General features: G+C 38.2%; 3 protein-coding genes across 4 annotated transcripts in view; 1 reads left to right on the top strand and 2 right to left on the bottom strand.

The window, feature by feature from the left end:
- LOC134653154 (GATOR complex protein NPRL2) overlaps positions 1-3,996 on the bottom strand; it is a 59,758-nt gene extending 55,762 nt beyond the window's left edge. Inside the window, exons 1-2 of the mRNA XM_063508490.1 lie at positions 3,616-3,996; positions 2,499-2,655 (exon numbers count right to left, since the gene is read on the bottom strand). Coding sequence (XP_063364560.1) covers positions 2,499-2,655; positions 3,616-3,815 — 357 coding nt within the window. The 5' untranslated portion in view covers positions 3,816-3,996. The remainder of the gene's footprint in view (positions 1-2,498; positions 2,656-3,615) is intronic.
- A 332-nt stretch (positions 3,997-4,328) lies between these two features.
- Positions 4,329-5,347, top strand: LOC134652633 (phosphopantothenoylcysteine decarboxylase). The gene is made up of 3 exons (XM_063507793.1): positions 4,329-4,470; positions 4,591-4,794; positions 5,004-5,347. Exons 1-3 carry the CDS (start codon positions 4,348-4,350, stop codon positions 5,268-5,270), a joined length of 594 nt encoding a protein of 197 aa, XP_063363863.1. The 5' UTR covers positions 4,329-4,347; the 3' UTR covers positions 5,271-5,347.
- Positions 5,348-9,487: 4,140 nt separating this feature from the next.
- LOC134653139 (formin-like protein) overlaps positions 9,488-24,817 on the bottom strand; it is a 104,492-nt gene continuing 89,162 nt past the window's right edge. Inside the window, exons 8-18 of one of the 2 annotated variants that reach the window (XM_063508449.1) lie at positions 24,318-24,434; positions 23,836-23,964; positions 22,204-22,315; positions 21,478-21,809; positions 20,896-21,106; positions 19,835-20,407; positions 18,692-18,867; positions 17,089-17,190; positions 16,289-16,393; positions 13,753-13,856; positions 9,645-9,783 (exon numbers count right to left, since the gene is read on the bottom strand). In XM_063508449.1, the coding sequence (XP_063364519.1) occupies positions 13,779-13,856; positions 16,289-16,393; positions 17,089-17,190; positions 18,692-18,867; positions 19,835-20,407; positions 20,896-21,106; positions 21,478-21,809; positions 22,204-22,315; positions 23,836-23,964; positions 24,318-24,434 (1,935 nt within the window). In that variant the 3' untranslated portion in view covers positions 9,645-9,783; positions 13,753-13,778. Of the gene's footprint in view, positions 9,784-13,752; positions 13,857-16,288; positions 16,394-17,088; positions 17,191-18,691; positions 18,868-19,834; positions 20,408-20,895; positions 21,107-21,477; positions 21,810-22,203; positions 22,316-23,835; positions 23,965-24,317; positions 24,435-24,817 lie in introns of both variants that reach the window. The other variant, XM_063508448.1, reaches the window with a different exon arrangement.

Genomic DNA, 24,817 nt, shown 5'->3' with positions numbered 1-24,817 from the left:
TCGGTCATTGGCGACTGGCTTCCAAAAGGTTAATACGAGCTGCGGGCAGCCGGACTGATTAGGAGGGACGCGTGAGGCACAGGACGGGTACGGATGGTGACGGTGACGTCCACGTGAAGTCTCACGAATGCCCTCTGTACCAATGGGGTACCGTAGGACGGCAACACTCATTTCTTTATTTAAAATTCTCGCATACAAAGTACGTTCATATTTACATACAACAAAATCGCGCACGACTTTAGCTAATCGTTTAATCAATAAACAAAACCATGAATGCAGTTACAAACAAGCTTTGCGATTCGTGACTGTTTTATCACGTAATATTTATGTCAATGAGGCATCATACTCGTACTGAATGCAAGAGTCTTTGCACGATAATAATTACGTAATAATAGGGCTATTTCGAGGTGTTAAACACGAAGCGGTTTTCTTGATAGTTTATCTTATTATTTTGGCGCCACGTCAAATGGCGTGCGCGCTATTAAGTAATGTTAATTTACTGTGACTTTATAGTTGTATGAGCCTTAAAATAGAGACATTTATAATAATTAACGTCACGTAAAATATCTGTTAAACGGACGGTTATTGTCTAGGATGTAGGTAAGTACAGTGGCCATCAGATATATCAGAGAGCGTCGCTGGTGCGCTCTCAGGTGACTGACGTAACCAATTTATGCAGCGAATAAGCGGTCACACTTGCTGCAGGTATAGCACCCCTCTGATATAATTGTGCTAGTAGTAGGATTACCAGATACAAATTTAGAATTTCCTGACAAAATTCCTGATTTCCGAATATTTTTCCTGACGTTCATATTTTTCACTATATTTTTTTACAATGTTTTTGATTAATTGATTAATTTAAGTAAATAAAAAGGTACTTTATAATAAAGTCTATCAATTCAAAAAATTCCTGACATTTTCGTGTTCCGTCCCCATTCCTGACAAAAGACCAAAATTCCTGACATGTCAGGAAAATTCCTGTCATCTGGTAACCCTAGCTAGTAGGGGCTTTTGGGGCCGCCTTCATCCCGTAATCCAGTAGTAACAATATCAACTATATTCAAATAAAATTTACATTTTTTATGAATAAATAAATATCTTGTGTCTTGTACCCGTCTCGGTCCAGGGCCAGTTCTAGACTTATTATTCCGTATTCTCATATGCCAAATAGCGTTCCAAAAAACGGGCCCTTAACCCCTAAACAGCAAAAGGGAAAGAAGGTTCACTCTATAATTTGTACAACAGGTCACTAAATACTGGGTTGGGAATGTTAGGATCCGGTATATGTATATATGTACCTATACCGCGTATCGCGTATTTAATTTTAAGTAGGTGGCGTAAAGTTTACGCCGTTAACAACATAAGTTTTCAAATAACATCGTTGCCAATTAGTTGTTGTTGTTATGTTCGGCGGGTATTTATTTCGTTCGTACATAACATAACGTATATACCTATTCCAAATTTAAGGAAAACATGATTCTGTTTATAGGCAGGTAGGCCTGTACCGGCCAAACTAGCTAAACTAAAACACATTTAAATATAAATCGCCGTATTATCTTTTAAATTGGAAACTGTACCGGATGTTCGAGTAATAGCGATCTTAATTGCTAAGTTGAAACCTATAAGGAGTAGGTACCTTTGTATACAGAGAGGTAGGTACCTATCTGGTATTGTAGTGTTTTTTTTAAATACTCATTGAAATTGAAATCAATTCCTTAAAAAATAAGTTTTGAAAGCCGTCTTTACTATGGTATCTAGGATACAACGCAATATTGACTATCTCGGACGTTAATTATAGTAGGTAAATAAAAATGTTTCTATAAGTTGTAGTAGAGGTAGTTTTTAGGGTTCCGTACCCAAAGGGTAAAAACGGGACCCTATTAAGACTCCGCTATCCGTCCGTCCGTCCGTCCGTCTGTCACCAGGCTGTATCTCACGAACCGTGATAGACAGTTGAAATTTTCACAGATGATGTATTTCTGTTGCCGCTATAACAACAAACACTAAAAACAGAATAAAATAAAGATTTAAGTGGGGCTCCCATACAACAAACGTGATTTTTGACCGAAGTTAAGCAACGTCGGGCGGGGTCAGTACTTGGATGGGTGACCGTTTTTTTGCTTGTTTTGCTCTATTTTTTGTTGATGGTGCGGAACCCTCCGTGCGCGAGTCCGACTCGCACTTGGCCGGTTTTTTTATATCTACAAGTTGTTATTTAGGTATTAATACCAATGATCGTACACTGGTCTGTGCGGAAAGAGAATAGTCGCAGAATGTATTGGATCCCATACATTGACTCTTCTCTTTCCGAACAGTCTTTATAACTATGTACTAAATTGTACAACGGGACTTAATCGCGTATCTAAGTTTTAAGACAACGCCGTCCTCGAAACGTCTGAGCTAAATCTTAAAACTTAGATACGCGATTAAGTCCCGTTGTACAATTTAATAATGTGCAAAAATCGTGAAAGTTTAAATCAGTGTTTATAACTACTTACAAGATATTCCGTCAGCTTCTTGACTAGGGGCTCCAGGTGCACTGTCCGGGCCCAGGCGTCGCAAACAAAGCACAGGTTGAAGTAGAAAGCGTTGCGGGCATATTTCTTATTGTCTATCCTCACTGGGAAGCCCAGGATTTTTGATCCGAGGAGAGTGCTGAAAAATATATACATTTTAAAACCCTACTCTTATATTCTAATAAAATCATAATTTTGTTCCATTAGGTACTACTGCACAAGCTCAGCTTAAAACATTGGAAACAACTTTAATACAATGTTGAGAAAAGGGATAATATTTTTTATTGCAATTATTTTAATATTCAGCCTATTCAGGGTGTGTTACACTGTTGAATACCATTTTAGTTTATTTTTGTACCTACAGAAAAACCTTATGAAACTGAGTAGTGGTGTGATACATTTTTGTAGTCATATTCATGTGGTTAGTTTAAAAAGAGAATATAAAATTATCAGAGATTGATAGGAGAAAGTATATGTAATGTACATACAATAGATATATATTAAGTCCACAGCAATAGAGCATGTGTGTCTAACATGCCTCTTATCATGTTATCAAGCTCATGGCAGTAGTGAACCTTGATTAAAATGTATAACTGATAACAGTATAAGTAATTAATAGATAATTATCAATAAACCTTTCTAAGCTTTCAGGATAATGTTATAACTTTGTTAATATAACTTAATTAGCTCACACAATTATATGCAAAATGTTTTTACCTAAGTAATTCTTAATTATATTAATGAGAATATAATTGCTTCAAAAGTGTTTCAGGGGTTTCACTTATAATATAAACTAAGTTTATTGTTATTTTCTACTAATAAAACTGTGAACTAAAGAAAGTAGGTATAATAAATAACATCATATAATCAAACACAGGTCATTTTTTATCTTAATCAAATCACATATCGCATTTGAAACGGAATGGTAATTTCGATTCCAGTCAAGTGGGGTGACTAATTCGAAACTTGAAAGTGAACTAATTGACCATAATAAAGTCGTATTGGAACTGGAATATCTACTTCAATACAACGAACAAGATAACGCCGCTATAACTAATACACGTGATTCTTATTTACTTTAAGAAAGGTCCAAACTTACACAGTCAAAGTGCAGCGCTGCAATTGAACTTTTGGAATGATGTAGTGGCTGACCGTATCAAAAATGTCTTTCGAAATATAATTCTCTGGCACTTGGCAGGTTATCTTGGGGCCGGCCGTCGGGTGGAATTCACACAGAAATATGCAACGTATAGGCCCTTCCTGCCCACAGCCCTCGTAATACTTCGAGTTCGCATCCATCGTAAACCACTAAATTTAAAATTTCGACACTTCACGATCAACACATTACGCTTACTACACTATATTAACAACGTACGATACAGAAAAACTAACATCCTAATCAGTTTGACACACTAACACGATTTTGTAAACGTAAATAAAAAGTGTACTTTAATCCGCACGAGCAACGAACCTACCCCACACGCGCAGCGTAATCAACTGACTGACGTTTATTTTTGTTATTTTGATTGTGATAATTAATTTTGACAGTAGGATTTCGCTGTTGCCATTGGAAATAAATATAAAGGTTCACTTTCTAGAAATACGTGATTTACACGACTTGTTGTATTGGTACCAATGGTGCTGTTGGTTGCCGACATTAAAAACGTCTCAAAAACGTCATCTTTTCGCCATAACTGTTTAAAAAAAAAATCGTCATCTTTTCTTTTCTTTTGGATTAAAGAACTCGCATCCAGGCCAAACTATTTAAAAAAAAGTCATATTTTTGTATTCGTTCGTAAATAATTGGTTTATCAGTTTATTTAATTTTATAATGGAGAAAAATGTTTATAAAGTGCTGGTCGCTGCAACTGGAAGTGTCGCTGCACTGAAAATACCCATTCTAGTGAGAACCTTATTGGAATTAAACGAAAACGAGAGCCGCTATAAATTTGAGGTTATGTTCTTATCAGTAAACAAAAACATTACAATCAATCATAATGACACACACTGTGTTTGTAAATAATAATGCAGAGCACCAAAAATCTATAATAAGATTTACGTTATTTACTTGCAGATACGTTTAATAGTGACAGAACACGCGAAACACTTCTTTGCAACCTCTGAGTTGCCTCCTGAAGTGTTATTATTTGACGACAACTGTGAATGGCAGGCCTGGAAGCAGAGGGGGGACCCGGTGCTGCACATAGAACTTGGCAAGTGGGCCGACATGATGGTCATAGCTCCTTTGGATGCTAATACATTAGCAAAAATGGCACAGGTACAAAATTGTTTGACTGTTTTTGTGAAATGTCTTGTTGTAGTCTTTATTATGCTATGGTTTAAGTTACTCAAATTAGTTGTAACAAAAGCAGCTACATAAATCCCAGGCAAATGAAATTAATAACATAATTCCATTGTTATATGCTGCATAATGGCATTATACTCAATCAATAACTTTTTCTTATATGACTTCATTATTTTTTCTAGGGTATCTGTGACAACTTACTCACATGTACAACTCGAGCATGGGACATGTCCAAGCCCCTCCTCTTCTGTCCTGCAATGAACACGCGAATGTGGGAGCATCCTATCACGGCCAAACAAGTCCAGGTACTGAGTGAGTGGGGCCATATACAGATACACCCGATCAGTAAAACAATGATGTGTGGAGATACAGGGATTGGTGCGATGGCTGAGGTGCAGACTATTGTTGAGGAGATTAGAAAGATAGCTTGTAAAAGTTTCTCTAAATGAAGTATTTTAAACATTGTTATATTTAATTTATTTGTTGTAATTGTTGACTAGTTTTAAGGTGATTACTAGAAAATAATTACTATTGGTAGTTTAATTTTCAACTTTGAGAATTGTTAACGCAAGGCTATCTTTTTGGAATCATCGTCATCATCATATCAGCCTTTTATCGTGCACTGCTGAGAATAGGCCTCTCTTCGAGTACTGTTCTGAGCCAATCTCATCCAGAAGTGACCTGCAATCTTCCGAATATCGTCCACCCAACGAGCCAACGGACACCAAGCACTCCTTTCGTCTGAAAGCAGCCACCACTCCGTTACTATTTTGGCCCACCTGCCGTCACTCTTAGCTTTTTGGAATATTTATGAATTTCTCAATGAATCAAAATGAACATTCAAGTGTTTGACAGACCAATATCAATATGTTTTAAGTTTATTTGCGACTTCTAATGGGACAGTGTCATGCTCTCAAGATAATTTGGACCCATTCATATTTTGGCCACCTTTTGTCCGACCTGTTCCTGTTGTCTCTTCAGATCTTACTTATTTGGTGATGTAAATTTTTCCCAACACTAATGTTTGAGTTACATAAGATTTATGAATAAAAGTGGCATACTTTTATTATAAAATGTAACAAAAACAACTAGTCCCATTTACGTCACCCAAAATTAAATTTGATGCCTATTGTTTACTATCTGTATAATATGAACCTATAGATTTTATTTATGCTTATGATACCTAACACGTTTATTTATTTTAAAAATTCACAAAATAAAACAAAAGTTACTGTAAATGTATGTTTTATTGCATCACTGAATACTGTTTCTAACACTAGCGTACATGCGATACAAACTATGAAGAACCGATTAAAACTCTCAGGTATACATCACATACGAATATAACTATACAGAAAACATTATTATAAACTTCTACCAAAACTGCTCACTTTTTACTGCAGGTGTGGATAAACTTCCCAAGACCAACTACTAAAGGGATTTTGATAAAAATTTGGTAAACAGAAAACTGTTGCCTTGACGATGGACACAGTTTACATTATTATATTTTAAATTGGCTGGTTTCATAATATTGATAAAAGAATAGAACAAAATGTTGTACCTATGTACCTATTTTATGTTGACGTCCAAAAGAGTAGCAACGTTATTTAACTTTAAAATTTCAAAGTGAAATGAAAACAGAAGTATTTACCACATCTGCAATAAAAAGGGCCGCTATAAACATAACTTGACACAAAATCGTAATTAATTAATGATTACTTAATAGTAATTAATAATTACTCAAATAGGTGGTTTCTGATATCCTTAAACCGTCAACATATATGTGCGTCATCCGATACTAACCCTGTATTCAATTTATATTTTTAACCCATTCACTGCCACCGACCCGCTAAGCGGGTTCTCTGTGCGTAGGCGCTTTTTGCTACATACAGTTTTACCCGTATATTAGCGCGTAGCTCGCGCCGGTAGTGAATGTGTGTGTTTGCGTCTTTGTTTTAACATTTTGACTAAGCCGTTAAGTTTTGAATGTAAGACAGAATAGTTGTGCGTAAAGCACCTTTTATACCGTTCAGTGCATGTTGATTGCTACCAAAACATTTGTAACGTTTAAAGATTGAACATACCTATTTGAGATAAAAAGGAGAAACATTAAACAGTAATACTATAGTAATAGTTCCATCCTGTGGCGTAGCGTGAGTGAACCAATCTAGCCGTGGACGGCAACCACATCTGCGAGGCCCTTTTCAATGTGTTTCCCCAAGGCCCCCTAAGGCCCCCTTTTGCGAGGCCCCCCTAAATGTGAGGCCTAGCTACGCCACTGGTTCCATCCAAACTAAATGTCAATCCAGGAGCACATTTAGAGTGGTTCTATTGGAAAAGATTTTCTTAGTCTGTTAACAATTACGAATAGAGTAGTTTTGAATTTGTTTCCCATAGATATGTCTATGATTACATAATGTCATAGTTTATTATATGACTAGCCAACATGTTTACCTACTGCTGATAGCAATCAACTTGCAACTATTGTGTAGGTACCCAGCGTAAAATTTAGTGCGTGATATATTAAATTATATTCATAAAATATCAATAAGAATTATAATTACTTTGCAAAAGTACCAACTTGTTTATTCTTAATAACATATAATTTATACTTATATTAAAGTGCGTAAACTCAAATCTATTTCGGTTTCAACCAATATTTATACGAAAATACTATATTTACAATAAAATGTTATAAAACTTGGTACTATTGCAATAATAAAACAAATATTTACACAAAATATATAAATTAATTAAAATTAACTTATTCGAGATGCAATTCAGATCGTAACGTCGAATTAAAATTTACTTTCGGATATACCAAATTATAATCATTCAAAATTAGAGGCATATTGAACATAATTCTCATTTTTATATTAAACTTAATCTAATTGGAATCGAAACCTATAAATAATTACAATCTATGTCATGTCTCATAAATACGCAATACTTAACATGAAAATCCTATACATTGCTCAAATGTAAGCCTTTGTCTGCCAAAGACGTCAGCTGACGCGCTCGATTACAGTGTAATATCAACTTTCATGCATTCCGATAAGGTTTACAATGGCGCGTTGTATTTAACAGGTGTTTCGTTCAAAGAGTATGCAGCTGACTGTATCTTATTTAGGGTTTTTAGCTAAGATCCATATCTGTTGTGGACTACCATTATAAAAATATAAGAAGTACACCTAAACTAAACAATTAAATTAAAATGTATTTTCTACACTCAAACCAGTTGATGTTATGAAAATTCAATGAGTAAATGCTACATATTTTGAACTATCACAATATTGTTACGTACAAATGCTATGAATATATAGTAAAATGTATACTAATTCGTTTATACGAAGGATACCTTGCGTTAAATATATATGTATTATTTATATATTGTTAATACATATTAAGGACACTGTAATATTACTTATACGATTATAAATAGTAGAAATTACATCCTTTCAAAATACGCTTACAAAAATGTGAGTAAAATTTTTGAAGGCCTTTAACTAGCGGTACTAAGGTGCCCATTTGGTCTATGATGCCGTCTCTCTTTTTTGTATTGTGCGTGCGAGAAATAGCACTAGAGCCGGGCGCTAGAAAAATGTCTAAAGCTAAGCGTGTGTATCAAAATAAACTGTAAATTGTCCGTAGCAAAATACTTAGTAGCAATGGAATGAAATTCAGGCGTATCAAATGAACCCTAATTGCACTCGCGATAGATTTTCGTTAGCTCCGCTAACTATTATTAAAAAGTGGTTTTACCAACGATAAAATAAATAGGGTTATTTTTTTAAGGCTTGTAACACTGTCGCGAGTGCAAGCGGGGGTATAGTCCGTATAAGCTAAGTTGGCAGTAACAAAATGTGGCACGCGTTATAAGCGTCATTCATTAACTTTTTGACCGCCAAAGACGTCAAATGACGCGCGCAACTACAGCCCAATATCAACCTTCGTGCATGCTGACAAGGTTCACAATGACGCGCCGCGAACGATAAGCGTAGCATTCAAAGGGTTAATGATTCCCAGCGACCGGCTGGAGTCGGGCCGCGCCGGAGCGCATTTTCAATGTGCATATACAGTAAACATTATGTATGGCCAGTGTTGGCCGAAAGTTAATGCGAATTGAAAATGTTGGCCATTAACCATTATAAATTGAACCTTAAACCGTATCGGACGATTATAGTTTACGATTCAATTTATAATGGTTAATGGCCAGCATTTTCAATTTGCATTAACTTTCGGCCAACACTGTGTATGGCAGAAGCGATAGCGTCCGTCCGGAGCCGGTCGCATCCGCGAGCAGCCGCCCGCTAGGTAGGAATCGTACTTAAGAATTTGATTTTTATGCTGGCGTATCCACACTCTGTTCTATGCCAAGTGCAAAGAGTTTAGACGAACTTTATTAACTATTAGGCACGTTTAGACGACCGTTTCGTTTTGCTTGTCGAACATCGCTCGCGTATATTTCGAGATGGCGTCATACGTCGATTTGATAAGATCGCACCGCTCCTCGACCTCGCACTCGGCCGGGGCGACTCTGTACGGGGACGATTTGTGTTTCCGAACTGTGTTGGTGGTAAAATCGGAGAAGTCATCGTCTATATTATAGATGGCTATTGTTTGTTTCTTATGCACCATTTCTAAATCTTTTCTCTTTTTCTTGAACTTATCGTCGCAGCGCGCGTTTATAGATCTGACAGCGTCTAGGACAGAGGCGTTTTCCAGTTGTTGACTGGAGGTTGGTTCGTATCATACGTCTAGTTCCTCTAGTCCTTTAGAGAGTCTGTGCGAGTTGATGCGCCGCCGGTGCGACCTTCGCACGGCGTCTGCCCGCCTGTAGGGCTCGCTTCGAAGCCCGTGTAGAATGTCTTCTAACGCCCCGTTGTATACTTCGTCTTGGTGTAGAAGTTTCTTCTCCCCGACGGCTTGCGATTTCGTTTTCAGTTCGTTGATTACAGCCTCCTGGGAAAATTTAGAGTCTTAGCATCTGGGTTTTTTTCTAGATCATTGTGGTGGAGTAAGCGATGTTGTATATACTACTGAGTTACTACGTTAAATGGTGGATCAGATTTGTAGGAAGGGTCAATATTAAATAAGTATGTATAAGTTATACATATACAAACTTATGAACACCTTGGACGTTTCTATAAATCTGATCGCGACTGTACTTTCCTACATTGCAATACCATGCTAAGATTGATATTCATTCAGGTATTACACAACTTCTAACCAAATGTAACACAGCCAAAATGTTTCGTAGATAATAATTATGGGGACATGACTACATGCACAATACAACAATACAGTACATTAGCACAGACAATACAATGTCATGCAAGATACAATTTTAGCGTTAGACCAACCAGCGAGAATGTTGAATAGGTACTTGTACCGGTATCGTCTTGGGTCGTCCCATTCGTTTTTCGTCAAGTTCTTAAATTAGTCCTATTCAGCTTTCGTCACCCATTCTACATTCGTTACAATCGTCGGCGGCTTTCAATGTAGAATGCGTGACGAAAGCAGAATAGGACAAATTTAAGAACTTGACGAAAAACGAATGGGACGACCCAAGACGATACCCTTGTACCGTATTTCACATATGTGTAGCCAATTATTTAGGCTAGGTTTGTTCTGTTTTTAGTTTTGCATATTTGTATTTCCAACATAATTTTTTTAGGATTGGATATAATTAAACATAGTTTGATCACACAGTCTCGTTGATTGTGATAATGTATATAATTAGCAAATAATATAAGGCATATGAAAAATTTTATTGATACAACACCTAAAATTTTAAAAAAGTACCTATTATAAAAGCGCTGTTTGTTACAGTCAAATTTTCTACACTAGCAATGTATACGAGGTGCTTGCAATATTGTTCTATTGTACACTTTATTACAATTTAAGTAGGTTTTTTCTTTTGAAAACAAAACGTTCAATTGCAACGGCACCTGTAGCCTTACAAGCTTGACACTAACATATTCGCTAGCGTGTGAGTAACTTACTTTATATGCCCGCTCGTACTTGCATATTAGTGCGAGGGAGATGTATAGAAAGTAACTTACACAAACGCGGCAGACGTTTGACACTGATAGTGATAAGGCTACCTACTGATAAAACTTGTAAGTGGCCAGGAAAACGGTTGCGTTACTAAAAATGGATACCGCAATAGGTTCGTTCCTTATTTAATGATTTACCTATGTTGACAAGACCTAATGAATTTCTACAGAAACTTAATTATAAATACCTACTTTTATAGCTTAACTTAATTATAATAGGTGATAGATTACTCGACACAAAAGGTTTAAAAAGCCATAGATTACCGCAAAATTAATGTTGTAAGTAAAGAAGACATTCCCTGTTAGGATTCCATGCAAGTGCAGCGTAGGGAGAAAACGGACCCTATTATATACATACAATACATAAGTATAACACCTTATATACTATATCTTAGCTACAGATTGAAAAAATAAAACAATATATAACTTATAATTAATGTAATAATGTAAAATAATGAAGGTGTGCATAATACCATCCAGCAACCCAACTTGATAGATGATTTGCAATGAAATCGGGCACTTTCTAAGGAGTAAATTAACATACAGAGGTCACCCGTTTTCATCGCTTTTGATAAATAAATTACATACTTAATGATATTTTTATTTTTATAACATACTTTATATAAACCATAATAAAAAATACCTATAGACACGTCCATATCACTAAGTTATGTATGTGTCTTATATGTCATGATCATATCTTGCGTGATAAACTTTAGGGTAGGTACTTATATATTTTCGTGTCCTGTTCAAGCATCATGGTTCCATTTTTGGTATCAGCGTAATTCGTCCCATTCGTTTTTCGTTCATTTCTTATGTCCGTCTCATTCTGTGTTCGTCACTCATTCTTTATTCGTCTCGATCGCTATATGTCCCTATCGTCTTAAGTACAATTATGTAACCTGTCTCTTTCTTAACAAGTCTTTTTCGTTTTTCGTCACGGTCTTCCTAGGACTCATTCTTTCTTATTCCCTTTCGATTTTTGTCTCATTCACTTATTCGTCTCATTTTTTTTCATGCATTCGTTATTAGTCACATTCGTGATTAGTCTCATTCATTTTCAGTCTAATTCTAAGTTCGTTACATTCGTTTTGCGTCTCGGTCACTATTTGTAACTATCTTTTTCCGTCAATCTTATTTTTTTTAAATTATATCTTATTGACCGAGTGATCGTCATAATTTCATGTAATTTCGTAGTAATTCGTTTAAATAGCAACTAAGACCTACTAGTACGGGACGATTAGCGAACGTGCCCAAAAAAGAACGGAACGAGTTACCATTAAAGACAAAAAAAGAGTGAGACGAATAACGAAAGTGACTAAAGATAAAGTGCGAATGATACCAAAAAAGAGAGACACAAACAAAGACATAGTCCTAGGAAGACCGTGACGAAAAACGAAAAAGACTTGTTAAGAAAGAGACAGGTTACATAATTGTACTTAAGACGATAGGGACATATAGCGATCGAGTGAACACAGAATGAGACGGACATAAGAAATGAACGAAAAACGAATGGGACGAATTACGCTGATACCCCATTTTTATCACTGTCACTTTTGCACTTACATACTTGTTATTAGAACGTGACAGGCATGGTGACAAGCGATAAAAATGCGACCGTGCTACCGCCGCTGCTATCTATCTATAGGAGGATTATGCCGTGAGATGAAATATACAGTTTATTTTATACTTTAACTATCTGGGACCTCGACTATAATCTACTCACTCGGGGTTCATGCTTAGTTGTCAAATTCTTTGTTTCTGATGTCATGGATGATTTTTTATTTTATTTATTCCATCATCTATTTTTAGCATTGTTCCTACACTCCTGTCCAGTCCAGACGCATATCAAAATTAAACAAAGTAACATTAAAATTAAAAAAAAAGATGACCTAAACAACATTGTCAATTCAAAGTCGCTTTTTGAACTAGAAGATAAATCTTTGTCAATAAAGCTATACTAATTACTTATTAATAAGGTCAAAATAATTACGATTTTGTATTGGCAAGTGCATTGGAATTTATTTATATGCGTAGGACGTAGGTACAATGCTAAGAGAATCGCTAAAGATCTCAAGGTCCATTTTAACAGGGCATATTAGGAAATTTTGAAATGAACCGTGACTGTGAACTTGTGAAGTGCACCGCATGCTTCTCGAAGCCGTGAGGTTATTTCTATTCAGCCTCAAACCGGGGAATTTAACCCTTATTCGAATCCCCGTAAGGTCCAAAACTCATGCTCTATTCCAGTTCCCCGATACCCCATTGGTGTATAATTAGAAAAGTTACAAGATTGTATTTTTAAATATTATTTTCAAAATTGCAAGTGACATAGTAATTTGCATTTTGCGTTTCTAATAAGAATTGATTGACAATAACATGTTAATTTTGCTGAGTGCCGATTAATATTCATCAATGCTGTGCCCATTCAACTGGAAGTAATTATGTAGGAAAAATTGTTTTATTATTCAAAGGAGACTATCGTTAAAGAAAATCCCCCCTAAAAATTAAGACGCTGATTATTTCGTCCCAGATGAAATGATTTTTTCTAACCTGTAGTCAATAGCAGCCGGGCTAGCACATGATTGTCGCGACAGTATCTCGCGGCGAGACAGGTTATCCGTCCCTCTTTAATTAACATAGTTAGAAAAAGACGAGTAGTTTATCTGGCTGCGAGATACTGTCGCGCCAATCATGTGCTAGGCCTAGAGTAAAATTTACTTCCCTAATTTAGACCATAAACTATGAAATCAGCAATAATTTTCATAAAATATGTAGTATTTTTCTATACCCCACCCATCCAACTAATTATACACCAACTCACACACAATGTTAGTACTGAACACACACAAACGCCCCGTGTCCGACTTACTATCGCCGGCCTAAGCCCTAGGCCGCCTAGGGGTCTAGGCTGTGCCTCATCTCAGACAAGTGCTGCTGCAAAAGGCCTGCGCTGACGGCCGCGTAGTTAAACCGCTGTAGAAATTGCATGGTGTTACCATCACCGCTTGTGTGCCGGTATTTTAAATATGGCAACACTTTTAAGTCTAATTCTTTTCGTTACATATAAATAAATAAATCATTTCCGCCTTTTCCGTGATTGCAATCGTTGGTCGGAATACTACATGGCTGTGACAAAAAAAAAAATACTAAAAAATAATTGTTTTTATTTATGGTATTGTTTTCATAATTGTTTAAGTTTCGTGTAACGGAAAGAATTGGACCCAAAACAATGAAATCCCTAGTCCTAGCAAGATTTGTTTACTTTTAGTTTAAGAAAAAAAGATATGTAGAATAAAAAGATTTTTTATGGTTATTGATAGACACAAGAATCATCTGGAGAAACATAATTATCGTTATTATATATTCATATTATGTTACACTTAAGTAAACAAAAATATCTAAACAGCTAGCCGGCATCTATCTGAGTATTTTTATTGATTCTAAAGTTGCCATATTTAAAATTCATAAAAGCGTAAAAACGAAAGGAGTGAAATTCCTTCACCAAAAACGAAATGGTTTTCTATTTCATTTTTGTTTTCTACCCCACCACCTTAAACTATAGTTCGTTTTTTTAGCATTAGAAATAAGGTAAACAATCTTGATGTATCTTTTAATTGAAAAACACATTTTAATACGGCAAATATGTAACAATTATGAATCTAATACATACGATCATTTATATTCTTCTGCTTTCATAAGTAATAGTTACTGATTTTTAAAAAGCGTTTTTCAATTAAAAGACATGTCAAGATCGCTTACCTTCTTTCAAGTTCTTTCTAATGCTAAAAAAACGAACTATTAGAAATAAAATAATAAAATATTTATAACAAGAATTTCCACTAAGTTAAACGAGCGAAACACTCGTAGAAAATCGCTAAAAAAATCGGTACATTAGTAGAAATGTAAGTATAGAAAAAAAACAATCGAGTCATGTTTTCTACTGATTAAACATTAAAATAAAAGTAATGCAAAAGTAAAACTGCGCAATCTTCATTCCGTCGAAGCAATGCACAGAATTCAAGCGCACAAACTACCACGGTCAATGCAACATCGAGTATTTACAAGAGATTAGTTTATATTGTAAACTTAGGGCTGATTTAGACGGCGGGCGAACTCGCATGCGATTTTAGTTACATTGCGGACTGTTGGTTACGTCCAATTCAACCGACCGACCAAAACCCGCAATGTAATGAAACTCGCATGCGAGTTCTCGCTCCGTTTAAATGAGCCCTTAGACAGGGCGAGAACTCGCATGCGAGTTTGATTACATTGCGGCGTTTGTTTGGTCGGCCGAATTGATGTAACCTCAATGGTGCGCAATGTAACTAAAATCGTATACGAGTTCGCCCGCCGTCTAAATGAGCCCTTATTCAGCATTCTGCCGCGGCTTGCGGCAAAAAGCTGAGTAAAGTGTGTATTTGACATTTAAACATTTCTGCTATTCACAAAGCAAGTTAAATATAACATTATTGGCTGCTAATAAATTACACACGAAAAAGTATTCGAACGCCATCCTACTTTAAAAAAAATAGAACTGTACTTTTAGTTGGATATAAAACTCTTATTATTTAGTGCTGTTCTTTGACATTATGTAGATTACTTAACGTACTCTGTTAAGTCATCATATAAAATTTTAGAGTTTAATGGATAAACAAAAGAATTTTAAATGTTTTAAGTGTTCATTTTGGTACATAATATTTAATTACGATTATTTATTTCTCGGGTGGATCAACTATTTCTTGTTGTTATTCTGTCCGGTCAGCCAAGAGAAAATATTAGCATAGTTTGTTAGAAGACATTGTACACCACGTTCTTCTCACACGCTTGGTAGACGACTCTCAATGGAAAGGGTTTATAAGTATCACAAAAAAGCGTGTTTGGTGAATTTAAATGCCTAAAAATCAGGTTTAAAAGAGTGACCCAGGAGAACGTAACCATGGCAACGACTGACAAGAAAAAGTTGATTCACCCTCTCAACTTTATTTATCAACTGACTATAATTTCATAATTTCAAATTATGTGAATCACTGAACGGTATGTGCAATTTTACAAAATTTGAAAATGGTAAATATATATAAAATCAGAAGCATATCACGCTTTAGCAACACTTACGCTATTGCAACGCTTATCTAGGCATCTTGCGTATAGTTGTTGCACATTAGAAAGTCCTTGTTTAGTAGATATTTGCCATATTCAAAACAATCCCGCTTTCGAAGTTACCCCAATGCACCTAACGGATGTTTTATTTAGTTCCCATCAAGCGATAAAGACCACAATATGACGCTACACCTCATGTTCATATGATTTTATAAAGCCTATAAAGTATACATGGTGCGCCACAGTGAACTGCCGGTAGTAAACCTTATTGCAAGGATATAAGGTCCAACACAGGTCAGTAAAGTTACCTGTTGTTTCTTCTGCGCCTGCCTGGTCTTGGCAGGGTCCACGTAGTCGGCTTGTTGGGCGGCTTGTTCTAGCCGCCGGCGTTGTTCGTTCTCTGTGTCCGCTTGCTGAAAACGACGTTATAACATCTTAGAGGATATAATCAAACGGAGACGCCATGTCTGTAATTTTCTGTACAAAACAGTCTGCCGATTTTTGCGGGGGAGGGGAACGTCAAATGTATTCGTAACGTCAAAATAGCCATGTCAGATAAACGTCAGTCCATACATTGTGTATGACCGTTGGCCGCCTATTTTCGACAGAGGGGAAAGCTTGTTAATGGCTACTCCGTTTAGTTGTATCCTCCAAGTATAACATAGTATATAGTTTTCACAAAAATGGTGGAAATATAAGTTAAATTCGCAGTTTTTGAAGTGAAAACTTCTTTAGCGGCGCTGTGCACTTTTCGAGGTGGGGAAAAAATGTTAAACTCGAGATAGCGTAAGACGATCACGTGAGCGTAAGACGATCACTTGTTGTGACGAACACGTGACCTGATCGGAAAACTGTTACATGTAATGTCATTGAGTTTTTCTTTATTGATTTAAGTAAATGCCATGTAGTGAGTTTCGCTGATGTGAACAGTGATGTGCTTAGGGGTTTCAAGTAATGCGACGAAATAACGCTAGATAGCGTTAACCTCAATTATACATAGTGCTGCAGACATTTTGCGATAGTGATTGAGTTTTCACTTCTGCCGGCATTTCCTGAGTGGAACCCGTAGTTTTTTTTTAGAAAATGTTTGCGATCTATGGTATTTTACCTTGAACGCCCTCGTGAATCGCACGAGCAGCGAGAAGAAAGCGTTCGCGTCGACGCCGCGCGGCGCCTCGCCGAAGTACTCCACGCACGCCGCAAACGCGTCCTGACAACATGAAACAATATGTTTGAAATTCTTATGTGGAACATTGCACACAGTTGGATGCTTATCGCCACTTGCACGAACCCATTAACCCGGGGTTAACCGGTTAAACCGTTAACACAGTGTCAAATTGTACTGGTAACCATGGTAACTTCAGTTTTAACCGGTTCACTCCGAGTTAGTATTAATGGTGCAAGTGGCCCTTAGAAACATAGGTAAGTGTAATCCTAAAGTTGATTTGATTAATTATGGTTCCTGGCTAGCTTTAGCCTCCTAAGGCCCAACGAAAAATTGAGTATGTAGTCAGTACGGCCCGTAGTCCTACCAGTAGTACTATTGTTTTATACTCATTCAGACCCAAGTACTTAGAAGACTTTTTTTAATGTTATTGTATTTTATACAGCACCTACTACAGCACTTTGTTTTTTTTTGCGATGTTGTTAAAGGGCTCACAGACAAAACAAAACAGTCCTTTAGAAGTTCGTAATTTAAAAGCGCGTAATTTAAAAACAAAATGGTGGGTTTTCTATTAAGTCCTACTGGTAGGACCGTGGTTCGCTATGACTACACAATTGTTGAAGGAGCTGGGTCTGAATAACAAAGTTAGTAAGTACTATGGGTAGGATCTTGGGCCTTAGGAGGTTAAAGCATTGTACTAAATATCCAGTTTTAGGTTCGAAGTTTTTAATCTCGAGATTATCGGATTGTGTAAACGCCAGCGTTTGCGGCACGACAATGATAATCTATGTTGTATAATATACGGCTCGTTTTGCAGCCGACTGCAATGGAGGCGGAGACCCCACTCGGGTAGAGACAGTACAGCCTCTATGCGACTCCTTGCTGCAGTTTCGTTAATATACGCCGAACACGAACATCACATAAGGAAATGTGTACTAAAGGGTCTGGTGTAGTGTCACAGAATAACTAATAGTACTACCGTACAGAAAATTTACTCCTTCACAAAAGTCAGGTTTAGGTATAAAAATTACACCTATATCGCCGCCTGCAAGCAAAATTTAAACTTATAACCGCGCACGAACCGTGAATCTCCTTTGCGCGCCGCAGTTTTATGACCGAGCTGTGAGTGTCGGCACGGGGTTATCACTTGACAAGTTTTTATACCTATACCCACTGATTTATTGTTTTTAAGATAAATATGTAGGAATTACAAACGTTGATTATGTAAACATATTTTTTTTTATCCGAAGATAGCATGTCTGAGGGCCTACCGCGAACCACGTTCAACGTGTTGCCTCCCTGTCACACTTACGTTCGAATTTACAAGTGCGACAGAGAGGCAACACGTCGAACGTGGTTCGCGGTAGGCCCTCTGATTCTCGCGGAAGTAAGTTTCGAAGCCATTGTGTATTTTCAATTTTGCGCGAGCGCCACGTGACACGACTATCGTGCGCGCCAAGTGGCAGCCCACTGCTATACGCCTGTCCGATGGGCGCGCCGGCCAAATGTACCTAAACTGCGGAGTGACACCCCCCTGGTAGTGTACCTGCGCCAGCTTGGCCTCTGTGCGCGTGCGGCGCAGCTTGTCGTGCGCGTTGTTGAGGAAGTCGCGCACGTGCGGCGCGGCGGCGCGGTGCGCCTCGCGCGCCTCGCACTCGCGCCGCACGGCCTCCATGCCGCGCTCCAGCTCCGACACGTCCGACACCACGTTCTCCAGGGACACTGAACACACACACATTCGTTAAGACAAACACAAACCATTCAAGCTAGGGCAGCCCGCTGGCCTTTTTACCCGAACGTCACCTTTAAGCAAATTCATCTTTAGGCCCGAGCTACAGCGGGATTAACCGTCTTCGTGGCCCTCATAAAAAACCGGCCAAGTGCGAGTCGGACTCGCGCACGGAGGGTTCCGCACCATCAACAAAAAATAGAGCAAAACAAGCAAAAAAACGGTCACCCATCAAAGTACTGACCCCGCCCGACGTTGCTTAACTTCGGTCAAAAATCACGTTTGTTGTATGGGAGCCCCACTTAAATCTTTATTTTATTCTGTTTTTAGTATTTGTTGTTATAGCGGCAACAGAAATACATCATCTGTGAAAATTTCAACTATCTAGCTATCACGGTTTGTAAGATACAGCCTGGTGACAGACGGACGGACGGACGGACGGACAGCGGAGTCTTAGTAATAGGGTCCCGTTTTTACCCTTTGGGTACGGAACCCTAAAAAAGGTTGAGTAGCGCTGAGCTAGAGCCTTAAAATTAAAAACTAATAACCGTCAAACGTCGTAATTTTTGAAAACTTAAACTTTATCTCTACAAGCATAGCGACCGGCAAAAACAAGCATCAGTATTAACAAATACTAAAAGAAAAATAGCTAAATTTACTATACACGATATAATCCGTTTAAATCGTTCCATTCCAGAATAACTATCGCCGTAACTCAAGACAATCTTACATCAAACGTTAAAATAAAAATATTTACGCTAGGGTGGTATTCCATCCGTCTAATATCTTTGTCTAATGTGTATTTTCGTCTCACATTTTGCTTAATGAAAGAGTGAGACGCAATGCACATTGGACCAAGAAATTGGACAGGTGGAATACCAACCTCACATAACGATAAATACTTCATTGAAAAATCACCCAACGGCATTTTATAAGTAAATCATTTAAAAATGTTATTACCTTGAGCAGCCTTGTCAATATACATCAACTCTGAATCAAAGCTCATCAGCTCCGGGAAGTTCTGCCTAATGGTCCCCACAATATAATGCAGCAACGATACCCTCTTATCCGTAGACTTCGTATCCATGAGCGTGTCCAAAGACTGCAACTTGAACCCGTAGGCCGGGCCTCGCTTGCTACTGTTCAAGTAGTTACCAAAAGCGAGGATAATCTCCAGGACATTTCTTAGTTTCTGTGAGGATTTGACTGAGGATGACCCTGAGATTATCGCATGGATTTGAGGCGTTATTAGATGGATGTTATCGAAGAAATTTCCCATGTAACTCATTATGGACAATTTAGCGGAAATCCTTTCTACTTTCGCTAGTTGCATTAGGAATTTATCTTCCTCGGTTAATAAACTGATATTTTTCTTCTCAGCTAAGTATTCTTTGTAGGCCTTCTGTTCGGCTTCGGTAGGCACCATCCGTTGGAGGATTTCGACGCTTTCTAGGGGGAGTTGTTTGAGGTCGAGGTTGTTGACCGCTAGGATTACTTTCTCGACGGGTATGTCGAGTTTTCTTCGGGATATTGCTGTAACAAAGTAATATGTAATTAGTTAACATTGTCTACGTACTTAGTTAAAAGATTATATAATATAAAAAAACACCTTATAGGCCAGCAGCTTGATTACAGTACAAGGGATAACGGGTGAGTCGCAAAAAAGCCTTGGTTGTGGTCGCAGAGATTCTTCATTGTTTCATATTACCATTAATGATGTTAGAGCAGACACATACAAAACAATTAAAAAAATCTCTAGCTCAAATATAGGGTTAAGTTTAATCATATGCCTGATTGTGAGTCAAGTAAGAGGCTAGCGAATACAGTTCCCCTCATGGGCCACCAAATTGTAAGTATATGTTATATTTAACTAACCTATTTATTTATTTAAACTTTATTGCACAAAACACAAAAATAATGTACAAATGGGGGACTTAATGCCTAATGGCATTCTCTACCAGTCAACCATCGGGCCAAACAGAGACATGTAAAATTGGTGCAAGGAGAAAAAAGGAATTTACCTATGTTCCTTAACCGCGTGTGTTCCAGCAGCGACACAGTGTCAGGCCTCCTGAACCTCTTGCTCGGGAAGGACGCCAGCGTGTCGTTGTCGCAGGAGTCCACTCCGAGGCCGCAGGGGCCGCCGATGCGGAATTTCTCCTCGAACTCTGCGAAGTTTATCCTGTTTCTAGGCCGCTCTTCGTCTAGCTCGTTGAATATTGTGCCTCGAACCTGAAATAATCAAGACAAAACTGCTATTATACATATATGTATAGTGAAATTTATAATAAAATATCGGGAACTATTCACGACTATGGTAAGTAGGTATATCTGTATACTTTGTGTCCACCTTCCCCAGAGCCCAAAGTATGTATTAAATAGTACTACGTGCTTCGTCACTGTGATTGCACAAATCATATAGTCCCAGACGCTCTTTCTCACTTACCCGATTGAGCTTTAAAGCGATCTAATTCATCGTAGACGGCTTATATTTGGTATAACTTCCTTTTTATTGTCATGGCATCTGTATGCTGCGGAGGCCATTACTATGTGCAGAATCACTGCTGTCCCTCTCTAAAACATACGTTCTTTTTCTCACTTACCTGGTTAGGCTTCAAAGCTATCCAGTTTAACGTAGGCAGCTTATACTTGGTGTCCACCTTCCTCTTTATCGTCATGGCGTCCGTATGTTGCGGGGGCATCATTAACCCAGGTGCAGGTGGGGGTGGTGGAGCAAACGGTACTAGGGGGGGTGGCGGAGGTGGGGGGGGTGCTACGGGGGCTGGAGGGGGTTTAGGGGCGGGGGGAGGGGGGACGGGCTTGGTGAAGCCGTTCGGGAGGGGGGAAGAGGGGCCGTTGGGGGTGTGGGTGCCGTTTGTGGTTCCGCTGGTGCCGTTGGTACCGTTGCAGAGGGCGTGGGAAGAAATGGCGCCCACTGGAAAATAAAGCTTATTGTCACATTCAAAAGAAAATCTATAAAAGAATCGACTAGAAATAATCTACTCCACAACACAATAGGTATGTTATCATTTTATTGCCTTCATCAGTAGTAGTAGTAGTTTTATTGTATTATGTATTATGGTACTAACAATATTGTATGGAATTTTTAATATTCTGAATTAAAGATTTTTTTTTTATCAGCAGTTCCACTTCACCGAATATTGCTTTTCCGGGAGAAAATGTACGAGTTACTATCCTAAATCACAGAAGGTGCCAAATGTTCAAGATTCCTTCGATTTCACCAGCATCCATGCTTTCCTTCGAAATCTTGAATTTTAAAAATAGAAAACCCTATCAATGATATTATACGTAAGACAATTGGAACTTACTGGACGCTCCTCTGGGCAGTGACTTGGTCAAGGATTCCAGCTCCTGAACCTTGGACTCCAGCATGGACTGCCTGTTTCTAGAGTCCTGTTGCGCCCGTCTTAGCGTTGACACCTGTAAAACGCAATACAGTTAGAAGCTTTGCAATTTAAAGATGTAAGCATGTATAGAACTATATTTGTGACGTTATCAATAAAAAGGGACCTTATTGTCGATGGCGCTTACGCCATTATTAACGATGCTCCGATATAAATACAATGCCGCGCGACGCTGTGCGGCGTAAGCTACATCGACAATAAGGTCCCTTTTCATAGATAATGCCCCATTTTTGAATGTGCGTGTGCCTAGACGCGCGCGTGCGCTGAAATGCTGGAGCCGTGCACGCACACGTCACTCAAGCGTTGTACCGTCTCTAAGAGTATCTGTATGGGTGGATCAACTATTTCTTGTTGTTATTCTGTCCGGTCAGCCAAGAGACAATAGTAGCATAGTTTGTTAGAAGACATTGTACACCACCTTCTTCTGACACGCTTGGTAGACGACCCTCTATGGAAAGGGTTTATAAGTATCACAAAAAAGCGTGTTTGGTGAATTTAAATGCCTAAGAATCGGGTTTTAAAGAGTTACCCAGGAGAACGTAACCATGGCAACGAGTGACATGAAAAAGTTGATTCACCCGTATATTGCAACGTACACGCACACGTGCACACCTACGAACACTCTGAAGCCTTCACATGTTTAGGACTGGTACCATCAGCCGCAAAAGTGCATGGCGACTTTCATCAATGAATTCGTCATTTCTCCATGCAATAGGGATGTTGACAATTTTTTGGAACTGGTTTCATTTTGTAGATAGACACGTAATCATTACAGAAAAAATATTAAAAAAATATATTCATTAATTTTGAATAAAAAAACATGTATAATAAGTTTCGTGTTTAAATTTCGCGCCTAAACGCTCCAAACTGTCAGGTGACCTTGATGACGTAACGGCGTTTTAAACAAACTGCTGTCAGTAATTTTTTTAATTCTTTATATGGCAACTGACAATTTTTTTTAAAGCCTTAACACACTACCGCATCATCTTTCTCGCTCTAACTTATAGCTGCGTCCTTAACGCACCACCTTACACACTATCGATTCGTGCGCCGCACCGCACCAAGATCGCGTTTCGGTACGATAATCTGTGGACACTTAGGCAGGTTTTATAACTTGTCTTTGGTAATTCCACTGTGATTACGTCACGCGCTCCGATTGGCGTTTGCAGTCACGTGATACTGGGCATTATTTTAAATACTTTTGATTATTTTTAATTAATTTATTATGCATATTTACACTTGCAAAATATGATTTTTCCGCCTTCTAATATTCCCTGCTATGGTAAAAACATAACATATTATATATTCGCGATTCATGTCAACATCCCTATTATGCAGCTCACTATTGGCAAGGTGCGAAGTCGGTGGAGGGGGAAGTGGCGCTGATCGTCACAAACACAGGTAATCTTATGGAATGTCCGCCATTAGTACTAGCGGCAGCCGCTTGAACTAATTTTACTCCATAAGATTTAACGTAGAAAGTCCGCCAAAATGAGGGCAGCACCAGTCGTGCACCTAGCGAGTACAAATACCGACCTCTTCCACTACTTGCCGGCGCGCCTCGGCCAGCTGGTCGCGCTCCTGGCGTACGCTGGCCAGTTCCGATTCTAGCGTGGCCAATTTCGCTATCGCCTCGCGCTCGAGCGCTGCCAGGCGCTCGTGGGCCTGAAAACATTATTAGATATATACATGGACCTAAAAAATAAGGACGTCACGTCCCTTATATCAAACTATGATTAGTTAACACTCCGCATTAACATGCGATAGGCTCACATTCGCGAGTCGAAGGCTGATCGATGATTGGATCAGATCCGATAAGTGAATATGTGTGCGTACGAACGAAAACGTCGTATTTAGAAATCACAGTCCTGACTTAGCGACGTGACGTTCGTGCATTCTGAGGTCCATGTTTAGGTACATATAAAAGAAGGTAAAAAATTCTTAATTATTTTCAATTTTCTGCTGATTTTACAAGATGTTATAATACTTACAATTAAGAGAAAAATAAGTATACATACGTGTCCCAACTCATCCTCCAGTTCGTTGACCTTTTCAAGCGCCGCCGTTTTGGTCTCGCTGTCTTCCATAAGGGCCGCAACGTCAAAAACGTTGTCGAGGTACGCCGATATTTGGACCTGAAAAGTTTGTTAGGTTTAAAAGTAATAATTTACATACTCTTCTCAGAAACTAGACTTATATCGACAGGGATAAAAATACAAAGCAAAAAGGCTAAGAGCGCAAATAATGTTTCCCTTCGAATAAAAATTGACAGTTAGATTAGTCCACGAGCCAGGTTGTACAAACGTCAAGAATACTCGCTCGATAATTTTTTTTAATAAGTTATCTAGGAGTAAAAGTGTAGGAGAATCAAAACTGCAACTTTTGACAACCACAGTTAGGTATCGCATGAGACATTCAGTGCCACCTACTTTAGCTGTCAAATTCGAAGCAAGAATTTGTCTTTGAGGTCTTAGAATTAGATAATCTTGCGTCCTAATTGAGATATTGTTCTTTAGCT

The sequence above is a fragment of the Cydia amplana genome, chromosome 12, assembly GCF_948474715.1.
Source record: "Cydia amplana chromosome 12, ilCydAmpl1.1, whole genome shotgun sequence".
NCBI classification, from domain to species: domain Eukaryota; kingdom Metazoa; phylum Arthropoda; class Insecta; order Lepidoptera; family Tortricidae; genus Cydia; species Cydia amplana.
This window is presented reverse-complemented; position numbering and strand designations above follow the sequence as displayed.